General features: G+C 45.0%; 1 protein-coding gene across 1 annotated transcript in view; it reads right to left on the reverse strand.

The window, feature by feature from the left end:
• SLC2A13 (solute carrier family 2 member 13) overlaps positions 1-16,270 on the reverse strand; it is a 1,310,727-nt gene that overhangs the window by 55,512 nt on the left and 1,238,945 nt on the right. Inside the window, exon 8 of the mRNA XM_069229759.1 lies at positions 13,212-13,333. Within this exon, the coding sequence (XP_069085860.1) occupies positions 13,212-13,333 (122 nt within the window). The remainder of the gene's footprint in view (positions 1-13,211; positions 13,334-16,270) is intronic.

A 16,270-nucleotide genomic window follows, 5' to 3' on the forward strand; every position in this document is an offset into this window, starting at 1 on the left:
GTGTGATAATTAAAATTAATGGAGTGGGCACCATCTATCCCTAGGGTGAGGCATCATCGGGAGTGTCCCTGCATACATTTCCAAGTATTTGTTGTAATTTACAAGATTCCGCAGCCAACAGCTGTGCCCAGGTGCAGCGCCCCTGCCCTAGTGTTTTGCCACTTGTCCCTTACCCAACAATAATTGCAAGACCACAAATTTTCTGTTTGTAGTTGATATCTCTTTAACCCACCCTAGCAAGACAACCTGGAGTGCCAGACCAACAGACATATTAGCGATATGATACTGCCTATTTGTTGGCAATACCCATACCTTTGCAGGCACATCCATGTCTGGTTCAGAAAACCTGCTTCTTCCTCCTCCTCACAACTGACACACTTTGGATTATCTATAATGTCACATTTCCACATGCTTGACACATGGTATATTCTTTGATGAAAGCAAGTGTATAATTCTTAATTTCAAAGTCTTGAAGATTTGATTATCTTGAGGAAAAGTTGGTGTAACTACTTTTATAGTCACCTGAGCCAATAATATAAAAATGTGTCCAAAAGGCATGCACACTTTCTTGGTCCTAAAGAGCCTTCCCGGTGAAGGTGCCCTCTGTCTCCCCAATTTGTGATGCAAAGCTTTTTTAACTGGGAAATTGCGTGATCTTGGTTTGTTAGTATCAAGGAGGGTTGTTCAATAGAGAGTGCAAGGGTGAATACATTATACCTAGATTAGCTCTAGTTTTAAGTTTACTCCATGCCAAAACAGTCTAACGTTGATATCTCTGAGGATTGGCGGAAAAAGGGTCACCAAATCCACATTTCCCTGCACCAATTTAGCATGCCCACAACTTAGGAATCATCCTTGACACCTCCCTAGCCATGGTAAACTTTGTCACCTCCTCCTGCTGGCACACACGCCGCAAACTTCGGAAGATCTTCAGATGGATCCCAGCAGACTGTTGCAGGACAGTCAACCACGCCCTAGTCACTAGCAAGCTCGACTACCGCAACACCCTCTACGCCGGAACCATAACTAGGAACATCAAAAGACTACAACTCATCCAGAACGCCGCCGCCAGACTCATTCTGAACCTCCCTCGCCGAGAACATCTCCCAACACCTCAGGAACCTCCACTGGCTACCGGTTGGAAAGTGAATCACCTTCAAGCTTCTCACCCACACATACAAGGCCATACACAATGCAGGACCAACCTACCTGAACCACCGGGTCTCCTTCCACACCCCCGCCAGATCCCTCCGCTCCACCCTGATGGGTCACCATCCCTCACATCTGCAAAACCACTGCTGGAGGATGATCCTTCACCTACACGGCAGCAAAGTTCTGGAACAACCTCCCCCTGCACATCATACAAAGCCCATCCCTCACCCTCCGCAGGAAGAATCTCAAAACGTGGCTCTTCAGGTGAGGCCACTCCACTCTCCCCTCTCACCCCACTCCCCCACCACCTTGAGACCATCACGAGTGAGGGGCCACGCTTTACAAATGTTGATTGATTGAACAGTCTTGGAGACAGCAAACCTGCCACTCATGGAAAGCAGAAACGTTGTCCAGAACGCCACCGACCGCTGCAAACCAGCAAAAGCACGGCCATAGTTACTGTCAAACAATCAATGCTGCAACCAATAGATGGAAACCTCCAAGTAAAGGATACTGTGATGTCCCCACCGCAGTGCCAGAATCGTAAATGGAGGTCCGTACTCCGCAATCTCCCCTCTAAGTGGAAACACAAACTTACTCCAGACAACCTCTAGCACCAAATGGCGGCCAAACTCTGTCAACGCTGTCACCGCCCCCGCAAATCATCACCGCCTCCCCCCAAGTACAGCAACTTGTTGCCCCCATATATAAGGAAAGGAACGTACATGCGTCAGTGAGGCACAGACAGCAATATTGGTGGCCTAATCAAACCATTTGGGCGAATGGCTCCATTGCCAAAGAAAACAATAAGAGGGACAGATGACAACCCTGCTGGGTGCCCTGTCCCACTGTGAAAGCTTCCAATATCAAGGAGCCTATGTGAGTCCTAGGAAGCGGGCAAGTGTAGAGTTGCTTCATCCATCTGACTTAGGCAATACCAAGGCCCATGCCAAAAATGGTAGTGTATAAGAACTCCCATTGAAACGAATAATAGGTATTTCTTATGTCCACCAAGGGGACCAATTCCCTTTGCAGCAAACTCTCACGTTGAGCCAAAGCAAGGAGCAGCTAGAAATTATTAGGCATAGTGCTTGGCATGAGGATAAAGCATGTCTGGTCAACATGCACCAGACAGCACATACGGGAGGAGCAATCGAGCGGCCACTACCTTACTCAATCTCATAGTCCGTGTTGAACATGGAGAGCGGGCAGCAGGAGTCAAAGAAGAGCAGGTCTTTATCTTTCTTTCAAAGCAACAAGATAGCGGTCTCGCACAGTGATGATGGAAGTAGACCCCACTGACGCAAGTCATTTAAAAGAGAGACAAGTTTAAGGGCAAGATCGGAAGAATACGCTAGGTAAAATTCTATAGGGAGCCTGTCTAGGCCTGGCACCTTTCCCTTTGCCATGTCCTTAATTGCACTCTGGACTTCCTGTACAGTGATATTCACCCCCCTAACTGGTCCGCCACCTCAGGATTGAGTGACACCAGTGAGTGGTCCACAGTATAACCCAGCATGACCACGTTACTACACCTGGGTTCTGCCGAGTATAACTCACTATAGTGGTGAAAAACACTTCACTGATCTCAGCTGGCATGAACGCATCCCGCCCCATCGAGTCACACACCTGGAGGATGGTGTGTTCCCGATTTTCTGCCTGAAGGAGCCATGCCAGCATTCTTTCCTACACAGCCCTATCACTGTGGGCTCTGGGTCACATATGACTTACCGTCAAAGTACTGAAGGCGTTCAACCATCTCAAACAATTTCTCCTTTTCCTCCAGTACTACGTGCCTCCCATCTGGTGCCCCTCCAGCTCATGTGGAAGGCAGTCAACCACTGTCTCCTGGTGCTAATATCGGAACACAATTGAGATTGTACTCCCACTTTGTTAGAGATACAATAGCCCCTAATCACCATCTTGATGACTTTCCATTCTGCTCCCCTCGTCAAGGCCGAACCCGCACTGTCGAGCCATAAATTAGTGACAATCTCACCCAAAAAAAGGAGAAGGCCGATTCTTCAGCACTGCTGAGTCCAGGCACCAGTTAGGGACCATGGTTCTAAAGCAGGACCACCGAAAGGTATATAGGATGGGGGAAGGATCAGAGTATAGCTTTGCCAATTATTCGGTTACCAGCACCCTACCATATGTGCCCGACAGGTATGTACCTGGTCAAGCCGGACCTCAAGGTTGTGCAAACTCGATCAGAGGAGTACACACAGGAACATGGGGAGTGTGTCCTCCAACAAATGACTGAGTCCCAGTGTACCACCCACGTGCACGCAAAGTCTGCTAGGTTTAGCCACCAGGGCACTTCACAAGGGGGTAGCAATCTATCTAAGTTGACGTCCACCACCTAATTAAAGTCCCCACCAACAATCCCCCAATAAGACACAATAAGCGATAAGAGGGGAGCCAACCCGCACAGGAACGCCAACTGATCCAACATTCAGTATGTAAGTATTCAATAATGCCACATCCATACATTCAGTCGGCCCCAGACAAATAAATAGCAACCCTCCGGGTCTATGACTGCTCTATCTAGCTGGAAAGGGAACGCAGGCCAGTTCCAAAAAGGAGCTGAATAAGTTGTGACATACAGTTGACCTTGCGAAAGCCCCCCGAGGGCTTGGCTTTCAGTCTCTACAAGGTGGGTCTCTTTCAAAAATACATGTTAAACCCCCCTCCATTTCAGATACGTAAGGACTTTATACTGCTTCGTAGGGGAGGAATGGCCCCACACATCTTATATGATCACTTTAACCTGCACCGTCCTCGTTGGTAAACCACTAGTCGAGGATCCCAGGAATCTCATCCAGTCCCATCACCATCAACACAATCCACACCTTATTGTAACGGTCATTTGAATTTCACTGCCACACATTCTGCCACATACATTCCACCTGCAAAAAACAAACACAACAATCAAATAATAATAATTTTTTAAAAACATACCGGCCCCCAGGACTGAGACATACAATCATCCTGTCCAAACACACCATCACACAAGGCTTACCAAGGTGCCAAACAGGGGCCAAAGGGCCAACAAGTTCCATAACAGAGGAAGGCTACCAGAGAGGGGGGGCGCCAGATAATGGAGAAAGAAGCAGCAAAGTGGCAAGAAAGCAAACACAAAGCAATGCGCCCTGCAAGCCCTCTCCCTTACCTCCCCCCACCAGTCTCGCCAACATCTGGATTACACGCAGGACAAAGGAGCCACACAAACAATCCACTCACCAGCACAACAGTAGGATCAAGTAGAAATCAAGGGTAAGGCAAGATGAAAGTACTTTGCTAAAACAATCAGCATTAAACAATATCATCCATCGACCCTGAGGTAACTCCCACCAAAGTATTCTCGAGCCCTGGAATAACAGATTCTGTCATGACCACACAAACTTGCCAAATCAAATCAAAGAAATGCTTGAGAAAAGCAAAGAGATATCCTCAGTGGAGACAGCAAAGCCCAAACTGGAAGAAGGTTTGCAGAGTAATCTTGCGCTTATTTCAAAGGAAGAATCAAGAAGAGAAGATTCAAGATGGCCGTCGTGAGTCCTGAAGGTTAATTACAGTTCTAGTCTTGCAATCGGTTGGTTGCTAGGTTACGAGCTCACCAGCTGGAAGCTTCGCACTTCAACTGAGGTCTGACAGGAATCAGCTGTGTGGAGAGAGAGCGCGCTTCAGAGCAGAAACTCCTGTGAGTTAAAATGACCCTGGAAGACTATTTTACAGAAAACGTGATAAATATTGTCATGGTTTATTTGAAGAGTTTGATAGTAGACCGTTCCAGTGGAGGTTTGGCAAGGCTACAGAGTTTAATGTATGAATAAACCTTATGTTTACAAGGTTCCTGTTTAAGATACCAAAGTCAAAAGAAAAACAAACTTTAACAAGCTAGTATTTACAAATACCAAGGTTATAAACGAAGGCCGAGTTTAACGGAGAAATGAATGTTAACAAGTAAGCATTTACAAATGCAACGGTAATAAACCAAAGTAGATTTTAAAGGCGAAACTAACTTTAATAAACAAGCATTTACAAATACAAGTTATCGACAGATGTCGAAGTAAGAAAGGAGAAACTAACTTTAATAAACAAGCATTTACAAATACAAGTTATCGACAGATGTCGAAGTAAGAAAGAAGAAACTAACTTTAATAAACAAGCATTTACAAATACAAGTATTGAAAGAAGTCCAAATAAAACAGGAGAAACAAACTTTCACAAGCAAGAATTACCAATGCAATAAACGTAATTGAACTCTCTATTGTAAAGTAGAAACCAACTAACATCAGCTGATTTGGAGAACGCATTATCACCAACTATATATATATATATATATATATATATATTTATATATAGCAACATAAAACCAATCTCTAACAAAGGTTGAGAAGTTCTTCCAGAATCAGTAATAAGCATTTTTAAGAAGAGCTTATCATTCACAGAGAGAAGCAAGGCTACAGAGAACTCAGGGTGAGTGAAGAAATAATAGAATTAAAGAGAATTAAGTGTTAAGAGTAGAAAGTGTAAAACAGATGTTGCATGTCCCTAGTAATTGCGATTGTGACTCTTGCAGGTGCTGCATCCAATCTTAGACGTGAAGAGGCAGACTGAGTACTGACGTTCATCATCTATGTGGCAGTCTCTCTACAATCCCATTCCCCTTTCCCCCTCCGGGGTACTCAGCACGAAGGATTAAAATTAGTTGTGAGTAGCTCAGGTCGGGGCTGAGGAGTTATCTTCTGCTTCTGAGGAAATCGAATTGAAGTATCCGGACAGATTCACACGGCTCAGAGACGAAGCTACAATGTTCCGGGGAAGAGCACGGAAAAGAACTCCTTGCTGATCCCCAATGCACAGCAGTCTCAACCACTCTAATTTATTCCAATGACATCTGAGAGACCGTAGGCCTGGACGCCCCTGTACACCCAGATCATGGTGCTGTGGGTGCGGGGGATTCTGCAACCTCGGCATCTCGGAGTGCACCATACCTTTATCAGAGTTCAATCCAATCCCAGGCTGCAGACGGGTCAGTAAAGAAATGCACTTTGTCTTCTGCTTGAACTCGCATCTAGGCGGGAGAAAAGCAGGGAGTAAATCAGTCCCACGTCGTGCAGTTTCCTTTTCATCTTCACCACTAAGAAAGATGAACTCTGAGTCTGGACCGTGACATTAGGGTAGAGCAATACGTTCGCAATTTCCACAGCAAAGGGCCATGAGCAAGTGCCTTTTGCAGGAGGTGATCTCTAGCAAGGAAAATGCAAAAGGTTCACCACCACTGGACGGGCGGGACCCCAGGGCGAGGCAACTGTGCTGGTACTGTATGAGCATGCTGTAAACCAAAGAATTGGGAGAGGCCTTCTGGGGCCACCACTTCCTGCAGCCAATCATCCAAATAAGCCAATAGGGAGGCCCTCTCAACCCTCTTGGGCAGCAGTACAATGCGGACATTAATCTGGCATGTGCAACATTCCTGGTCATCCAGCCAGGCCACCAGGCACCAAATCTGCACCTTAAAAGTCATAATGTGATGGTCCGCAGAATGGACAGTGGGGATCAAAGACTGCACAGTGCTCTCCAGTGAATCAGTCCTCTGACAGTTTCCATGAGTCTTTACAGATAATGCCTAATTCCACTGACAGTTGATTTTACCTTCCAAGCATTCATCAGAAGATTTAATGGCTCCCAAAAGTACCTCAAACTTGCTGTCAATATAAGCCTTAATCCCCATCCCAACACCCTGCTTGCTCCCCTCCTGGGTGGAGCTTGAGGCAGCATCTTCTTTGGTCTGTTGTGTGTGCCTCATGATGGTCCCAGCAAGGTAGAAGGGAGCACAAAGCACAACAATGTACAACAGGCTGTGCTGAGGCCTAGGTAGGCATCTCCCAGGAAGGGCCCTGAATCCTCCCAACCAAGAACACGCCCAATGTCGCAAGGAAGTTTGCAGGGCAACAGCATGGGCAACACAGATGAGTGTGAGACCTAGTGAAGGTCTGGACTATTAGAACTCCCAAAAGCTGATACATGGGGTAGTGCAATCAAACACTCCAGCAGCAGTGCACCACCCCGGAAAGGTCAATGTCTATCTCACCAGCCGCGTTCTACAAAGACTGCAGCCCACTAACACAAACAGCAGCAACGTCAACGTGGGGTCCCACAAAGAGGCAGGTGGATACCGGCAGCAGACCCCATAGCCCTCCTCCATGGAAGGTCAGAGTGCCCCCTGCAGGGGCCAAAACCACCAACATCTCAAATGTTCAAGGGCCCACTGCATGCTGTATTTAATGGTGCACGTAGCAAAGAAAGACACTCTCCCCCCTGTATCGAGGGTCCTCCAGGGGCAGCACAGTCCACAGTACAAAGTGTCACTAAGAGCCAAAAGAATGCATCCAAAAACAAGAGTGTGACCCCCCCACGAGCAGTGTAGGGCCACCACTATGTATGGGGCCAAAGTCCAGTCATAGACCATTCTTGAAGTAAGGCAGGCCCTGGCAGCTAAACACCAAAGTAATCCCAGGGGCCTGGTCATCCAAGGGGCCCCAATGCAGACACCATCTTGGCACGGTCAAAGCCCGATCGCGGCCATCGCACAAACTCCTCCAGCCTCGAGGCCAAGTGAAGAAGCAAGGACCATGGGCCCCCTTGCTCAATCACTTGTGGTGGGAGAGAGGCAGGGCTGGGAACTGTAGCCCCTGCCAGTATCTAATGGGGTTTCTGTGCATGAAGTGTGGCCATCATCTTGCAGGCTGGGGGAGGCTCCAGCACCTATGGCCGTTCGTCCAGGAATGTCCCATCCTCACCCCCAATGTTACAGCCAGAGGCATATGAGGGTCCTCACATGCCAATAAACACCACTCCTGTGTCAGTTTGGAGCAGCCAGAGGATCGCAGGCAGCGAGGAGCTCGAGACGTTCTCAGCCTCATTAATGGCAGCTGGATCAGCCTCCCAATTAAAACAACCTTGACACTGTTCAAAATTGTGCTTCTGCACTTTGAACTTTCTCTTGCAGTCTATTTTTTTTTATCCTTTGCCTACAGATATTTAGAACATCTTCCTGTAAAAAAGCCTAAAGACAATGCTAATAAGTTTGGCACAGCCCTCTGACACCTCTGTTCTGTGCACGTTATCCTACTCTGCTGCTAAGTATCCAACTAATAAGGATTGCTTCTTCTGCTTTGCTGCTAAGTGTCTGACTACAAATGATCACCTGCCTTGCGCTTCTGTCTTTTTAACCCCTGCGGCGCCAAGCACATAATGGTTATGTCCGGTGGCACAGCGCTGGGGCGTCCATTACGTCCTGGTGCTGGCCCACAGGGGGAGACCTACCGCTCCCCCTATGGGCCTCCCACCCCTCTCCCCTGGGCAGGGATGGAAGGGGAAATCGCTTCCCCTTCGATCCCTGACCCCCCCATCCCACTCCAGTGACGTCTCATGACATCAGTGTGCAATCGCGCGCTGACCTCCTCAGAGGTCACCCCCATCGCACTGGAAGCTCAGCAAGCATTTCTCTTCCAACCCGGGGGGTGGGGAAGATAGGAGAGTCATCAAAGGAAAGGAAGGCTTTTCCTTTCCATTCATGTCTGAGTATTTCTGCAGCACGATCGTAAAGCGATCGTGCTGCGGAAATGCCCACTATACACCAGGGAGGTTTCTTTTTGGTATAAACAATGAAGGGGAGTGATCCCTTGGGCAAGGGTCGCTCCCCTAGGGGCATTTTTTTAAGGCCTTTTCTGCCCTCCTAGGGGGCAGATCGGCCTATTTTAATTAGGCCATCTGCCCCCTAGGAGGGCAGAAACCTCTAGATGCCAGAGATTATTTACAAAATGTTTTTGTTTTTTTTCATTTTATTTTCATTTATTTTTTACTAGAGGTGAGCGGCCCCTTAAGCAAACTCAAATTTATTTTAGGCCATTTCTGCCCCCCCCTTGGGCGCCGATTGGCCTATTTTTATTAGGCCCATCTGCTCCCAAGGTGGGCATAAACCACTTGGGCTCCAGGGATTGTGCGTGTGTGTGTGTGTGTTTTGTTTGGGAGGCAGCCCCTTGAGCAAGGGGGGCGCCCCATGGGGGCACATTACTTTTCTCCATTTCTGCCCCCTTTGGAGGCAGATTGGCCTATTTTTGTAAGGCCAATCTGCCCCCAAGTGGGGGCAGAAAGCCCACAAGAGACCAGTGAAGTACCATTTTTAATCAGGAGATGTGGGGGAATGCTGGGTAGAAGGAAGTTTGTGGCTCTCCTCAAATTCCAGAACTTTGCAGCACTGAAATGTGAGAAAAAGTGTTTTTTTTGCCAAATTTTGAGCTTTGCTAAGGATTCTGGGTAACATAACCTGGTGAGAGCACCACAAATAACCCATCCTGGGTTCCCCTAGGTGTCTAGTTTTCAGAAATGTCCAGGTTTGCTAGGTTTCCTAGGTGCCAGATGAGCTAGAGGCCAAAATCCATAGCTGGGCACTTTTCAAAAAACAGGTCAGTTTTCTTTGGGAAAATGTGATGTGTCAACGTTGTGTTTTGGGGCATTTCCTGCCGCGGGCACTAAGCCTACCCAAACAAGTGAGGTACCATTTTTATCGGGAGACTTAGGGAAATGCTGGAAGGAAGGAAATTTTAGGCTTCTCTCAGATTGCAGAACTTTCTATCACCACAATGTGAGGAAAAAGTGTTTTTTTTGTGCCAAATTTTGAGGAGGTACCATTTTTTATCGGGAGGCTTGGGGGAATGTTGGGTGGCAGAATGTTTGTGGCTCTTCTCAGATTCCAGAACTTTGCAGCTCTGAAATGGGAGGGAAAAGGTTTTTTTTGCCAAAGTTTGAGGTTTGAAAAGGATTCTGGGTAACAGAACCTGTTGAGAGCCCCACAAGACACCCCATCCTGGATTCCCCTAAGAGTCTAGTTTTAAAAAATGCACAAGTTTGGTAGGTTTCCCTAAGTGCCGGCTGAGCTAGAGGCCAAAATCCACAGCTAGGCACTTTTAAAAAAACATGTCAGATTTCAATGTAAAAATGTGATGTGTCCATGTTGCATTTCCTGTTGCGGGCACTAGGCCTATCCACACAAGTGAGGTACCATTTTTATCGAGAGACTTGGAGGAACGAAGAACAAGTGTTATCGCCCCTTTTCTTTCTCTACATTTTTTCCTTCCGAATGTAAGACAGTGTGTAAAAAAGAAGTCTATTTGAGAAATGCCCGGTAATTCACATACTAGTATGGGGACCCCAGAATTCATTGATGTGCAAATAACCACTAATTCTCAACACCTTATCGTGTGCCCATTTTGGAAATACAAAGGTTTACTTGATACCTATTTTTCACTCTTTATATTTCACAAAATGAATTGCTATATACCCGGTACACAATGAAAACCCACTGGAAAGTGCAGCTCATTTATTGGTTCTGGGCACCTAGGTTTTTTGATGAACCTACAAGCCCTATATATCTCTGCAACCAGAAGCGACCAGCAGACGTAGCGGTATATTGCTTTAAAAAATATGCCATTGCTGGAAAAAGTTATAAAAGAAAACAAGGACAGAAATGGCTCTTTTTTTCACCTCAATTGCAATATATTTTTTTTTTATTTTAGCTGTTACTTTCTGTAGGAGAACCTTGAAGGATCTACACAAATTACCCCTTGCTGAATTCAAAATTTTGTCTACTTTTTAGAAATGTTTAGCTGTCCGAGATCCACCATTGGTTTCAATGCCATTCCTGTCACTAACTGGAAGGAGGCTGAAAGCACACAAAATAGTAAAAATGGGGTATGTCCCAATAAAATGCCAAACTTGTGTTGAAAGATGTGGTTTTCTGATTAAAGTCTGCCTGTTCCTAAAAGCTGGGAAGATGGTGATCTTAGCACCCCAAAGCCTTTATTAATTCCATTTTCAGGGGGAAAAAACACATGCTTTCTTCTGCAGCACTTTTTTCCCATTTTTTTTTTAAACAAAATTTTAGCTGTATTTTGACTAATTTCATGGTCTCCTACAGGGGAAACCACAAACTCTGAGTACCTCTAGAATTCCTGGGATGTTGGGAAAAAAGGACACAAATTTGGTGTGGGTAGCTTATGTGGACAAAAGGTTATGAAGGCCTAAGCACGAACTACCCCAAATAGCCAAAAAAAAGGCCTTACACCTGAGGGGAAACGGCCTGGCAGCGAAGGGGTTTAGGTCTAACCTAACTCCCTTGTGAGTCCTGCGGCTCATTTTAATATATTTAGAACAGATGTTTGTGTTTTGTTTTAGATTACTGTCCTGAACCTATTCCTGTTTGCTAAGGTTTGAATTAACTGTACAGTAAATTGTTACTTATAGACTTCCTCTCTCTTGCTGCTCCAACGGCGATTTAACAAAGGGACTCGCCGTTAAATCCTTTGTGGAAGTGGTGACCACTGTCTGCTGTGTGTTTCGCCTTGTGCAGAGATTAGCCGGAGTTAGCGCTTACAGTTCATTTTCTGGCTTTTTTCTTTAGTAGTAGTGGGACTCCAGCTCCCACTTCTTTCAGTGTGCGGAGTTTGGAGTTTCCATGTTGCTCACTTCACAGTGACTGCAGCAGGTGATAGCTAGAGGCCCTCAGAGCCCAGGCCGTCTTCACAGACGGAATTTGAATGCCTCCAGCTACAATATCATAATAAGGTACAAACATATCGCCATCCATGCCAATCCTTCACATGAAGTGCGACTGGAAAGCCAAAAAGATGAGTTTAAGTGCTGGAAAATGAGACAGGCATGCAGTTGAAAGAAATAAAGAGCAAATTCAGGGAAACGGTGCAAAGGTAAAGAAGAGGATTAGAAGCAAGATAAAAGGGAGGTAGTATTACAACAGGAATGAAAGAGGGAACAAAGGAAATTTAAGCAAATGCTGACTGAGCACTGGAAAAACACCAGCTCCATGACTTTTTTTTTTTAAACACACTTTGTTGAGGTATATGTAGAGACTCTAGTACAGCCAAACGGCCCTTAAAACAAATAAACAGGTGCAACACAAATATCGTAGACTTGACATTCTACAGGCCTGCCGTTCTCCCCACCACCACTCACCCACCCACCAGGAAAAGAAACTATAAAATGAAAGGAAAAACATATTAACTAAATAGACCATAGCTGTCGATAATTCAGTACGAGGTCTCTTTTTGGCTATGGAATGTCTTCATTTCATCTTCCAGAAGTTGGTGTATCTGATGGGTTGGCACTAATTCAATTCCTTTATATTCTGCCCACCTCTGCCATATCTTTGGGTGTTTTTGGGGGCTACCCCTAGCCTTGTACACCACAATCTCCATTCCCATGCAGTGGTCTATTCCCTTCTTACATACCAATAATGATGGAGGGGCCATTGCCTTCCACACCCTGGCTATGTCCCATTTAGCGAGTGTCAGTCCTAGATTCAGTAGGGAGATTTTATATTTATTCTCACCCACTTCAACCATAATGTGCAGGAGTGCCAGCAGTGGGCTACATGGGATCTGCCAGGTAGGACCCTGACCAAACATGTGACCACTCCCCGCCAGAACCCTTCAAAACCTATGCAGCTCCACACCACGAGGAAGAATGTGCCTCCCACTGCGCTGCAGCGGAGAACATGCGGGGGAGGTACTCACCGCCATCCACTATAGCCGGTGACGCATTAGGTAGACCCTGTGGCGGTACTTAAAGTGAATCAGTCGGAGTCTTCCACAATGGCCACTCGTCTGGGGGAACTCTTCATTCTCTAGTGCACCTACATCAGCCTCCCATGTAGCACGCAAGGATCCAAAGGTATCGGACTGGTTAAAGATTAGAGTCTGGTAGAATTTGGCAGTTCTGCTCCATTACTTTTTTAAAGAATAAAACAGCTAACCACTGACAACCACTGAATTTTACAATCTTTAGAAGCACTGGAAACGCTGAAAAAACCTCCCAAATATTCATCGGATGAAAACTGAGAATAGGAAAGCCTTTCAAGTATTACTCGGTCTTTCAATAGCCTTTGATCTAGCATCAGTCACTAGGAATGGGAAATCATTCAAACACCACGTATACCCATATTTGTTGCCAGTAATTAAAGAAGAGATTCTTACCGGGCGCAAAGAACATCAAGTATAGAATCAGACCAATGAGCGCAGTCCATGAATAAGGAGTAGGGCAGTAATTATAGGCCCAGAGTAACTCTTCCGTTTTTAAACTGGATTCATTGGAGCATCTGAAAAGTTAAAGCAACACAATTGTTAGAAATGTCCGCTAGCACAATAGTGAATTAAGGTACAAACATCAACAATGTAATTAAAACAAATTTAAAAAAAAGTGGGACTATAATTTAAGAATAGTTTATTTCTTGAAGAATAAGCAACCCTTAGGGAAGTGACCTCCTAGTGATTTAGCAGCAGGGTCAAAGCTGAACTTAGACTACAAGAATCCCATCATGGAAAACCCTCTAGTTTTATTGAGATACTTTTCTGTCAAACCATCTGCTTTCATTCAATGCTTTGTTGCTTTACAAGTTATTGCTTTGCGATGTGCTGCAGTACCCTTTTTATATCAGAATAGGCAGGGCCACACAGACTGATATCCTGAAGTCCTGGCTTTCCCTTGGAGATCTTAATTTGAAGTAGAGGCCTCGGGGCTCTTCTAGCTATGCAAGTTACTAGTTTTGTACCTGTTCCAGGCCTCTCTTAGAAGCCTTTTTTTGGTTTCTTTCAAGGACAGCAATTGTGCTGCTTTGTGGAGTGCCTTTATATTTCTGATATCTCTCTTGTCTAATTCACTGAGTTTATTGCTTTCTTGGGGTTGAAGGCAGTGAACGTGGGAGCCTTGATTTTTACAGTAGGTTCAATCATTCTTCACCTTAGTAGTTTCCCTTCTTTGGCGTCAGGCAGACTGGCGTCACAAATAAGCCCTTACTGCACATGTTCATCAAATAAGCTTTATATGATTATTTAAAAACATTCATTAAAGCAGCATGGCTTTCAATATTTCATTATTAAGATAAGCAATACAAAAGAGTTACACGTACAAGGAGCAGGGCTCATTAAATTAGAAGAGATCTTTACTTAGAGACTGCAGATTTTAAGAACCTACCAACAATAAAACATACCTGAATTCTAGGCAACGTTCTTAAAAATATAGAGTGTAGGTTTTTGTGCCCGGAAACCATACAAGTTTAGAACTGGTTTTACAAAAAAATCCAGTAAAATAAGCATCGTTTTTACAGAAGAAATCAAAGTGCTCAAGTGATTGCTCAGCAGTCTTGTCACACGGGCAAGCGGTCACAGTACCGGTATCAAACTGACCTATGGGAAAAAGAAGTAGCGATCTAATTGACTCGAGGCAAAACTTAGTCAGAAGTGTGCGTTCCCAAAGATTCACAACCCAGCGCAAGTATTGCTCCAGGTTGGGTGAGATCTGTATAATAGCATAGGCGACTCCTATTTAAAACGAAAGCAAATCACCAGCACCGACCCTTATCAGAAAAAAACACCTCCAAGAGTAGGCTAACCTAGCCTCTGAATTCCTTCCAACAAATATCACACAATGAATTTATGGATCTGGCCAAAGCAAGTAGGCCTGCCAGCAGCCCTTCTAACCCATGTCCACCACAAATCTTCAAGGAAATTCTTCTACCTCTGCTGCTACACCAGTAAGACAATTCCTCATCTACAGGAATATTTTGACAAGACCTAAAAATATCATATATATGCCCATTCCTAAAGAAAACAAACCTGGACCCACTTAACCCAGACAGCTACAGACCAATTACAAATGGACCTTTCTTCTGCAAACTTACAGAAAGGGCAGCATTCGCCCAGCTGTCACACTTCATTGAAGATATTTCCATACTTTAAGACTTCCATAAAAGAATCCTGTCAGGAAGAGGCACAGAATCTGCCCTCATTGCCATATAGGATGATCTGAAGAACACAGTTGACCAGAACGGGGTTGTTGTGCTACTTCTCTTGGACCTATCAGATGCCTTTGACTCAGTTGACAATGACACTCTAATCCAAAGACTCTATGAAGCTGGCATAGAGGGGACTGCCCTTGACTGGATCACATCCTACCTTCAAAACAGAACAAATCTCATCCATACCACCACCCTTCTCATCCAAACAGTACTTCACAAAAGCAGGGGCCCCTCAAGGCTCTATCCTCTCACCCCTGCTTTTCAGCATTTACATGAAGTCATTGCTGGCACTGATCAATGAATTTCACCTCACATGCTACAACTATACAGATGACACACAAATACTCCTTAAACTGGAAAACCCCAAAGACATTGGAAACGCTTGAATTTTCAGTTGCCTTAGAGAAGTTGATCAGTGGATGACACGGAGCAGTTTCAAATTGAATGCTTCCAAAACAAAAAATGCAATTGGAAAAATTATGACCCATTCACCGCCTGGCCTGATGATTTCGAAACACTGCCTAAAGTATCTAACGAAGTAAAAGGCCTCGGAATTACCATGGACTCCATGGTATCAATGAATGCCCAAGTGGACAAACTAGTAAGATCAAGCTTCATTACTATAAAATCTCTGCAACGCATTTCCCGCCACCTGGGATTTCCACACAAGGTCCAGGCTACTATCTCTCTTGCTCTGTCTAAACTCAATTACGCCAATAGCCTCTACCATGGATCATCTTTAACAACTATGAAAAGACTACAAAAAATTCAGAACTCTGCTGCCAGACTACTCTTACATCTACAGCCACAAGTCTAATCTCCCCTGTCTTGAAGGCCCTACATAGGCTATCGGTTCCCATAAGATCCACATTTAGCTGCTTCTATTACCCACAAAGAAAGACATGGAACAGGCCGCTTGTCATCAGGAATAAAATCACCAAATACATTCAACAAAGGAATCTCTGCTCTAGATTGGCACCTCCCCTCAAAATTCCACCATACAAGAAAAAAATGATAGGTGGCACATACTTCTCTGTTCAAGCAGCCAAACTATGGAACACTTTACCCCAAACAATATCTCCACTGATATCTATTTTATCTTCAGAAGACTACTGAAGAATTGTTTCTTCCCCACATAACCACCATACTAAAACACAAACGTACAGCATATCCCTGTGTATATAAGCATTTATTTGGATTATATATGTGTATCTAGATATGTGTATTCCCTTGTATGAA

This window comes from Pleurodeles waltl, chromosome 4_1 (assembly GCF_031143425.1).
Source record: "Pleurodeles waltl isolate 20211129_DDA chromosome 4_1, aPleWal1.hap1.20221129, whole genome shotgun sequence".
In the NCBI taxonomy this organism is placed as follows: Eukaryota; Metazoa; Chordata; class Amphibia; order Caudata; family Salamandridae; genus Pleurodeles; species Pleurodeles waltl.